Source organism: Otolemur garnettii, unplaced genomic scaffold (genome assembly GCF_000181295.1).
Source record: "Otolemur garnettii isolate 467f Iridium unplaced genomic scaffold, OtoGar3 scaffold00018, whole genome shotgun sequence".
Lineage (NCBI taxonomy): Eukaryota > Metazoa > Chordata > Mammalia > Primates > Galagidae > Otolemur > Otolemur garnettii.
Window position 1 is genome coordinate 3,874,776 of NW_003852413.1, and position 9,073 is coordinate 3,883,848.

General features: G+C 51.2%; 1 protein-coding gene across 3 annotated transcripts in view; it reads right to left on the reverse strand.

The window, feature by feature from the left end:
* The window catches only part of PGS1 (phosphatidylglycerophosphate synthase 1), a 34,922-nt gene that overhangs the window by 8,658 nt on the left and 17,191 nt on the right, over positions 1 to 9,073 (reverse strand). The window contains exons 7-8 of one of the 3 annotated variants that reach the window (XM_023511075.1): positions 3,110 to 3,258; positions 412 to 532 (exon numbers count right to left, since the gene is read on the reverse strand). The exons of 1 other annotated variant lie outside the window; for it this stretch is intronic. In XM_023511075.1, the coding sequence (XP_023366843.1) occupies positions 464 to 532; positions 3,110 to 3,258 (218 nt within the window). In that variant the 3' untranslated portion in view covers positions 412 to 463. The remainder of the gene's footprint in view (positions 1 to 411; positions 533 to 3,109; positions 3,259 to 9,073) is intronic. One more of the 3 variants, XM_023511076.1, reaches the window with a different exon arrangement.

Below are 9,073 nucleotides of genomic sequence, written 5' to 3' on the forward strand. Positions count from 1 at the left end.
GGTACTCTACCCAGGGGGACAGCTTGAGGCTCTGTCTCAAAATAAAAAGAACTGGACAAGGACTCCTCCCCTTCCTGGACACCACAGAATGCGTCCTCAGCTTTTCTCATCAAGGGCTGTAAAGCCAATGCCGCAACATCCTCTCTCCCTACACCCTTCTTGTGCTCACAGCCCCTGTTGTGGGTCCATGTGACACTTCCAGACAGCCGATCCACAACCCATTTGTCACAGACATGGGTGCCTAATTCTCTAGCCTCCTAACTGCTGCTGCTAAGGTCCAAGTCCCTGGCTAGATGTGCCTGACAAGAGCCAGCTCTGGTCTCGGGGGACTGGTTTGCAGAAGTCTCCACAGAGCCGGCTCCAGCTTTATGTTTTCAAATGAATACCCAGCCAAGATTTCAATTAAATTACCAGAAACACTTCAGTTTCCTCACAGACTCCACAATAGGGATGGAGAAGGAAGTCAGCTGATGGAGATTACAATGCCGTTCAGGGGAGTATTTCTTGGGTCACAAGTGGTAAACCATGTTCTCTGAACAAAACCAGGAAGTTTTCGGTTTTATTGTATGCACTAACAGAAGGGAGGGACTTGAGACTCTGATAAAAATATCTCCCCGTTCCCAGTGATCAACGTGACATGAATAGGGCCCTTCCCTGGATTGCAAGAACTCCAGAGCCAGCTTCTGAGCGGGGAGCCCTGGGCAGTCGGGGTTTTAGGGACTTTCTGGGCTGCGGGGAGGCTGTGTGGCTTGGCAGTCCTGGCAGGACCAGGCACTGCTGGGCCTAGGAGAGCAGCTGCAGTCCCAATATATCAGCATACAGGTGAAATTATCTACAAATGGGCTCAGCACTCATAGCTCAGTGGTTAGGGCCCTGGCCACATACACCAAGGCAGGTGAGTTGGAACCTAGCCTGGACCTGCGGAACAACAACAATGACAACTGCAACAAAAAATAGCCAGGCATTGGGGTGGGTGACTGTAGTCCCAGCTACTTGGGAGGCTGAGGCAAGAGAAGCGCTTGAGCCCAAGAGCTGGAGGTTGCTGTGAGCTGTGACACCACGACACTCTACCAAGAACAACTTACTCTGTCTCAAAAAAAAAAAAAAAAAAAATTATTTAGAAATGTATTTCTGCATGTCATGGGCACAGAAATCAATCTATCTCTAAAGAATGGAAGAGCTATGGCAGCGTGAGCTACCACCCTTCCGCCACCAAGAGCCCCTGGGATTCAGGTTTGGGAAGAAAAATAAAATATCCCAAATATGTCATTTGAGAAGGCAGCTCCTGGCCACAACCAGCCTCAGTTTTTCTCAAGACCCAGGATGTGGGTTCAGTTCCCTTACTCGGGAAGTGGGGAGAATAGTCAGTACCAGGACACCAGGCTCAGGCCTGGGGATCTGCAACCCCAAATCACCCCACATCCACACAGAAAGCATCGCAGCCCCAAGCCAAAGCCACCAGTAGCTCTCTACCAACTTGGGGCAGAGCCTCACCAACAGAGGAACTGTGCGCTGTCTCTGCAAGTGAGGCAAAAGGCCAGGAGATCCTGCTGGAGCAAGCGGCAGGCTCACATCTTTCCCACTAGCCTGGCCCAGAGGCCAGCTGTCACCCTATTACTGGAACCTCTCAGCTGTGGGGGAGTCCATTTGCTATAAACCATACTGCAGGAAGAAACTTCCTGAACAAATCAATGACCCCAATGGCCACCCAGAGTATGACCACTGTCACTTCTCATTTCTGGTCATGAAGCCTTTCCTGGCACCACGGCCCTGCTCAGTCACTGATGAGACCCCGACTGCAGAGGACAGGTCCCAGAGAACCCAGCAGTCACTGTCCATCAGCAAAGACTCCAAAAATCTTGCAACAGTGATTCCCAAACACTGGTACGTAAAAGCTTTACCAAAGTCAACATCTGATGCTTGTGAGGTCTGCCGGTGCCGTGTCGTGTGTATTCCCATGCTTAGGAAGGGATGTGGGATCTTCCATGGAAAAGTGTGACTAAAGGTCACAATTCAAGAGGCCAAAGCTCCAAGGGCTCACACAAAGGGGAACAGGCTTCCATTTTGAAAGTCTGTAATAGTGTGGCATAAAAACAAGAGATTCAGGCTTGGCGCCTATAGCTCAACCGGCTAAGGCGCCAGCCACGTACACCTAAGGTGGCGGGTTCAAATCCAGCCCGGACCCGCCAAACAACAATGACGGCTGCAACCAAAAAATAGCCGGGCATTGTGGCGGGCGCCTGTGGTCCCAGCTACTTGGGAGGCGGAGGCAGGAGACTCGCTTGAGCCCAGGAGTTGGAGGTTGCTGTGAGCTGTAATGCCACAGCACTCTACCCAGGGGGACAGCTTGAGGCTCTGTCTCAAAAAAAACAGAGATTCATCTAAAAGCACCAGTGGCCAGGCACAGTGGCTCACACCTTTAATCCTAGCACTCTGGGAGGCTGAGATAGGTAGATTGCTTGAGCTTAGGAGTTTGACACCAGCATGACCCAGAGCAAGACCCTGTCTCTACTAAAAATAGAAAACCTAGCCAGGCATTGTGGCACATCCCTTTAGTGCAGTTACTCAGGAGGCTGAGGCAAGAGGATTTCTTGAGTCTAAGACATAAGGTTGGTGTGAGCTATGATGCCACAGCACTCTACCCAGGGCAAAGAGTGAGACTCTGCCTAAAAAATTAAAAAATAAAAATAAAAGCACTAGTGAATTCCTAGTAACCTACTATTACTTTAATAAGAAAAGAAACTTCTATGAGACTCTGATCACAGAAGGCAGAGAATGCTGCAGGCCCCTTAACAGCTGCCCCTCCCTCCCCCAAGGCTGGGCTCTACAGCTCCACTCACATGGTGAGAAAAGGGTACTCCCTTCCAGCACAGGGGAAGAAAAGGCCCCAGGACTTGGGGTGTGAGCTGCCTGGGGAGCTACATGGTCTTCAAAGGCTTCTCTCTAAGACCAGGCCCCACCATCTCTGTAGACTCATGAGACCCAGAGTCATCCTCTGCTCTGAATCCCACTCCCTCTCAGCTCTCAGGGCAGCCTGGGCAACTTGGGCACAGCTGATGGTCCCAGCTATTCCCCATGCACCCTGAGGATTCCGCTTGCTCTGACCAACCTGGTGAAGCTGCTGCTGCAGGGCTCGGTTCTCTGTCACGATAGCAATCTGGGCCTCCAGGTCCCGGTGAACTGACCTGTACCCAAAATTAGGAGAGCCAATCAGCGTGAGACAGGGCAGGCTGCTCCCTGCCAGGTACAGCCAGAGGCCTGCAGGGAAAAGGAAACGTGCAGACAGGAAATGAGCACAGCATTTGTCCAAGTCCTCTCCATGCAGCTTCAACCTAAGAGAAAAGCAGCTGACCACAGGGCTCCCAGGACACGAGGTGGCCACGGCCGACGGGGCCGACAGGCTAAATTAGGACACACTCTTCTAACTCCTACCCCAGGTCTCCCAGATGCCTCAGCTCAACCACTGCTCTTTGCTTCTACCACTCTACACTGTGGCCTCACTTCCCAAGCAGGACACTAAATGGGGTTCCCAAAGGGAACCTGATGATGTGTCTCCAGAGTCTGCTCACATTCACCCCTGCACCCAATTGCTCACCAGAGCGTCTCCCCAGAGTTAAGGTCTTCAAATTCCCCTCTCTAAGCTGCCACATCCCGGCCTGCTGATCTTGCCAGCTAAGCTCCCAGCCCACAGTGGCCAGAGGCTCAGCCACGTCTTCCTATGAGCACACACAGGAAGGCAAAAGAGGCCAGCAGGTCAGCGCACACCTGCTGCTCAGAGGAGCTGCCACTGTGCTCCATGTGGCAGGTAAGGAAAAGCAATCCTCTCTACCTCATCCAGCACACGTGGGGCTGTTATGCAGGTGACAACATGCAAGTCTGCCTGAGGCTGGCTGACTGACTATAGGTTCTGGATAGGATATCTATGCCCTTCCACCTAGGGACACAACCTCCTGACCCAGGCTCCCTCTTTCCAGCTGTCATATACCAGAAAACTACAAAGCCCAAAGGAGATCACAAAAGTGAGGCCTCTGTTATAACTGGCCACAGAGCTCAGGGCCTCCCACCAGGCTGGACAGGGCAGTCCAGGAGATGCCCAAACAACCAAGGAACATTGCTTCCCCTTCTTTGTTAGGAAATGAGCCTGTTAATACTACACTCAGAGAAAAAATAGGGCATGGGATGAGCACCCTGGTGGGAACGAGAACCACACCACGGGGACGTTTCTGTAACAAAGGTTGTAGGCACTCTCCTGAAATGCACCCTGAGATGACCAAAGACAGGGACTGGGTCTGTATTCCCATCCTGTCCCCTCCCCAGAGTTCCAGGGCCTACTTTCATGGCCCCCCTCCCACCGGAGCTATTTCTCCTAAAAAGGCTATCCCCAAACCTAACGTCCAAAGGACACCTGCTCCCCCCAAATTCCTCATTCTGGGATCCCAGGCTTGGCCTCCAGACCCTCCCCCAAACCGCTCCCTCACCATACCAAGAACACTTATCCCAGAAAATCCAACCCAATGTCAACATGGCTGTGGACCCGGGCCACAGCCTCATCAGGTTTTCCCACCACAACTCACCTCCACCAACATGACCCTTTCAAAGGACCCATGGAGGCGCACACTCATTACATACACATCGCACTCCTAAAGTAGAAGACCATTTCCTAATTCTCACGCAGAACAAGAACATTTCCAAGAACCTCTTGGGTAAGAGGTGACGAGGCCCTGCCGTCTGTTCCTGTAATGGGCTCGTCTCCTCCCCTCCAGAGGGCCACATCAAAGCCACTTGCTTGCTTGTGTGCACCACTCCGTCACCGGCACCGCCCCACCGGTATGCAGCCATTCACAGGCCCCCAGGAGTGGACAGCTGCCTCTCTCCCTGGCTGCTCTTCTCCCGATAGCCCATCCTGCCCAGGAACTATGTCCTCCACACTCACCGCACTGCAGACCCACAGTCCTCCCTTTCATGCCCAACTTCCCCACAGGGTATAGGGCCACAAGACAGGTGCAGGGTAAGAATCTTGCCATCCTCAGACAAAAAGCAACAGCTTCCTCTCACCTGACAATGCTGCTTCCAACTTTTTTGATGATAAGATCAGCCTCATAAAAACTGGGTCTGCTCAGTGCCACCTGTCCAGCCAGCTCTCCTGAGCCTGTCCTGACAGTGATGACAAGGGAGGCCACACATTCACATGGGCCATGCCGTCAGGCTGATCTGCACAGAGCACTGTGACTCTGTGTCTACCCCACGGCACCTGGACTACAGAGCCTGGTCCTACATGCACTTTGTATTTGCAAACCCACCTACCACTGCCTCAGTCTCTCACAAGGTGACCTGGGAGACTGCGGCAAAGGAAGACAGCCACCTCTGGCCCACTGCTGATGGCTTCATTACATGTCCCTACTTCTCCATCTTTTTGTCATTACTGTCCCCAAGGCAGACTATCTATTTGTACATTACACATCCATACTTATATAATTTTAAAAGAGACCTTTTCAGCACCTCTCCCCAACAACTGTCATGCCTGCTGGGAAGACATGACATATGCCTAGCTCTTGTCTTTGCTTTCTTCCTTGTCACCTCTACCTCCCTCTAATTTTTCCTTCCTCTCAGGCTTAGGTTGGCCTTCAGGTAGGCACATGGGATTATAGCTGCAATTCACGAAGATTTTAACCTGCCTGAGATTGCCACACCAACTTCCCCTATGGTCTTATTTGCACTGCAGTGTTTCCCCATCAAAAAATAAATACCATGAATGGGCCAGGCTCAGAGATTTCATGCCTGTAATCCCAGCACTTTGAGAGGCCAAGGCAGGAGCACTGCTTAAGGCCAGGAGTTTAAGAGTAGCCTTAGCAACATAGTGAGACACTGTCTCCACAAAAAAAATTTAAAAATTAGCCAGATGTGGCAGGTACCTATAGTCCCAGCTACTTGGGAGGCTGAGGCAGGAGGATCACTTGAGCCCAGGAGTTTGAGGTTGCTGTAAACTAGGCTGACACCACAGCATTCTAGCATGGGCAACAGAATAAGACTCTGTCTCCAAAAATTAATTCATTAATTTAATTAAGTTCTGTTTCACCTCTGTGGTGTGGCTCTGGGCCTGACCTGCACCACTGGCCAGGATGTCAGGCTGTGTATACATGGGGCTAAGACTGTCAGCACTAGGACTAGTGGGTATAATTCCCAGTCCAAGGCCATAAACTGGTTATAAGCCCAACTCATCCCAAGACCTGACCTTTGGACCCAACATCTCCCCCACACCAGGAACCACCAATTTAGGGATGACTTGCACAGGAATGATGGCCAGGAAAGGGAGTAAGCAGCTTTATGGTAGAGAACGTGCTTCTGGGAGTGGACTGACTGCAGGCAGCCCAGGCGGGTGGCTCACAGGACACAGCGAGGTACCACCATGAAAGGGGCTCACTCCCAACTCCTTGGAAGTGCTCTAAACTTTCCCTTTGTTCCTAAATAAAATTTGTTACACTGAGACTTATGCAGGTTACTCTGCTCTCTGTTCACACGCCTATGCTGCTCCTGGTTTATTTTGTTTCCAATCATTTTGCTCTCAATCACCACCAGGCCTCAGTTGATCTTTCTAGCTCAGTCCAATAAGCAAACCAAGTCAACTGGGTTTGGGGAAGCAGGACTCCGGACCTCAAACAGTAATCACTCTTGTGATTCTCCCCATGTGCATGGTATTTGGAAATAAACATGTCTCTTATTAAAAAAAAGAAGGGCTCAGTGCCTATAGCTCAAGCGGCTAAGGTGCTGGCCACATATACCAGAGCTGGCGGGTTCAAATCCAGCCCAGGCCTGTCAAACAACAATGGCAACTACAACCAAAAAACAGCCAGGCATTGTGACCAGCACCTATAGTCCTAGTAACTTGGGAGGCTGAGGCAGGAGACTCGCTTGAGCCTAGGAGGTAGAGGTTGCTGTGAGCTGTGATGCCACTGCACTCTACCCAGGGCAACAGCTTGAGACTCTGTCTCAAAAAAAAAAAAAAAAAGAAGAAGAAGAAGAAGAACCACCCCCTTGAGGCAGCACTTATGGCTCAGTCGGTAGGGCTCATATACCAAGGGTGGCAGGTTCAATCCAGCCCCTGGCCAAACTGCAACAAAAAAATAGCTGGGTGCTGTGGCAGGCGCCTGTAGTCCCGGCTACTCGGGAGGCTAAGGCAAAAGAATCACCTAAGCCCAGGAGTTGGAGGTTGCTGTGAACTGTGACATCACAGCACTCTACCAAGGGTGATAAAGTGAGACTTTGTCTCTACAAAAAAAAAAAAAAAACCACACCCATAGTATTTGTAATAAATCTTGGAGGATTCTCTGACCTCTATAAAAGCAAGGAAGGGACAGAAGACATCAACTGCAGTCCCATCCTCACATGGAGAAGCACCTGCCTGCTGTGCCACCAGAGAGTAAGACGCCTGGGGCTGGTGTATGCTGTCACCTAACAGGGCAACTGGTGCTGGCACAGCCCCCGAGGTACACTCACAGAGCCCCAGGTAAGAGTGCCTAATGTGGCCCAGAAACCAGGGCAGGCTATGGGTTCTCACCATCAGCTCACCTTTGGGTGCTATGCCAAGTGGCCTATTGGGAAGGCAGTAAAAATAGTGACATTCTCACAATCATTAGCAGCTTCCCCAGTCAACGTGAACCAGAAATCTCTTAATCCAGTGCCCCTGCACTGCCAAGCCACCAGCACGCTGGTGTGAATGCTAGCATACTGCATGCAGAGAAAATCAAAGCCGCACGTTCAAACTCGTTTTCTGATCTTGCTAAAACACATGCCCAAGGGCAGAGCCTACATCCCAGCAGAGAATGCTGCATCACCCAGGACTGCACCATGTCCGGCCTAAAAGGGCTATGGCTCTTGAGAAAGGGTGCTCTCAGCAAGAAACCCCAACAATGAGCACTACTCCCCCGGCCTCCCCTCTCTACGGAGCAGAATGCTTAAGAAAGACACGAGAACCACTTGACTCGGTTCAGGTCACTCAGACTCCCTGAAGCTGCTGCCGCCAGCCACTAAGTCAATTTGCTGCCCTCAGTAAAATGGAGCACTTTGACAGCTGACAGAGCAGTCTGTCCCTAACCACCACCCTGCTCCAGACCAGAAGGTTCAGGGAGGGAATCCCAGCACCTACTCAAGAGTCTGCTCCAAGAACCTTGTCCCACCCCACGTACTGGGTAAGGAGTGAGGGCCAGGTAATAAGAAACTGCCAGACCACAGGGCCAACCTAGGCTACACCCCCACACCCTTTCTAAGGACTCTCTTCAAAAACAAGATGCAAGTGAACAGCTAGGGCTTCAGCGCCTTCCTTCACAACCGAACTGCGGCAACACAACTACAGGTCACGGGCCAGAGGCCGAGTGCCAAGGGATCCCGCCACCAAGCATCTGTGCCACCACTCAGAGCCCTTCTCCCTGTGTCTCCACCCCCACACAGTCCTGGTCTCATCACCGCCTTAGGACTCCCCTCCTATCCCAAGAACCAGACATCTATCTTACAGACACTCGGCTGTGGATCCAGGCACCGTCCTCCTGACAACCCAGTGCCATCACTATTCTACCAGAGGGAGGTTAAACAGGGTCCCTCAGCTTGTGCCAAAGGTAAATTTGGACTCAGAACCAGGCTTCTGCCTGGGCTCACACCCGTAATCCCATCACTTTAGGAGGCCTAAACTGGAGGATCACCTGAGGCCAGGAGTTCAAGAGAAGTCTAGGCAACATAGTGAGACCCTATCTCTACAAAAGTAAAAATAAAAAACAAATTACTCAGGTGTGGTAGTGCAACAAATAGGTGTATATATAGTCCCAGCTACTCAGAAGGCTGAGGCAGGAGGATCACTTGAGCCCAGGAACCAACGGCTACAGTGAACTAGAAGCGACTGAACGCTAGCGTCAGCAACACAGCAAGACCCTCTCTTAAAAAAAGAAAAAAAATCATACCAGGCTTCAGAGGCTCCTTGACTCCAATCTCTACATCAAATTATGCTTATGTGGGAAAATCCAAATAAAAAGTAGGTAAACCAAACTGCAAAACTGACTTTACACAGTTAAAGGCTCCTCTGGTT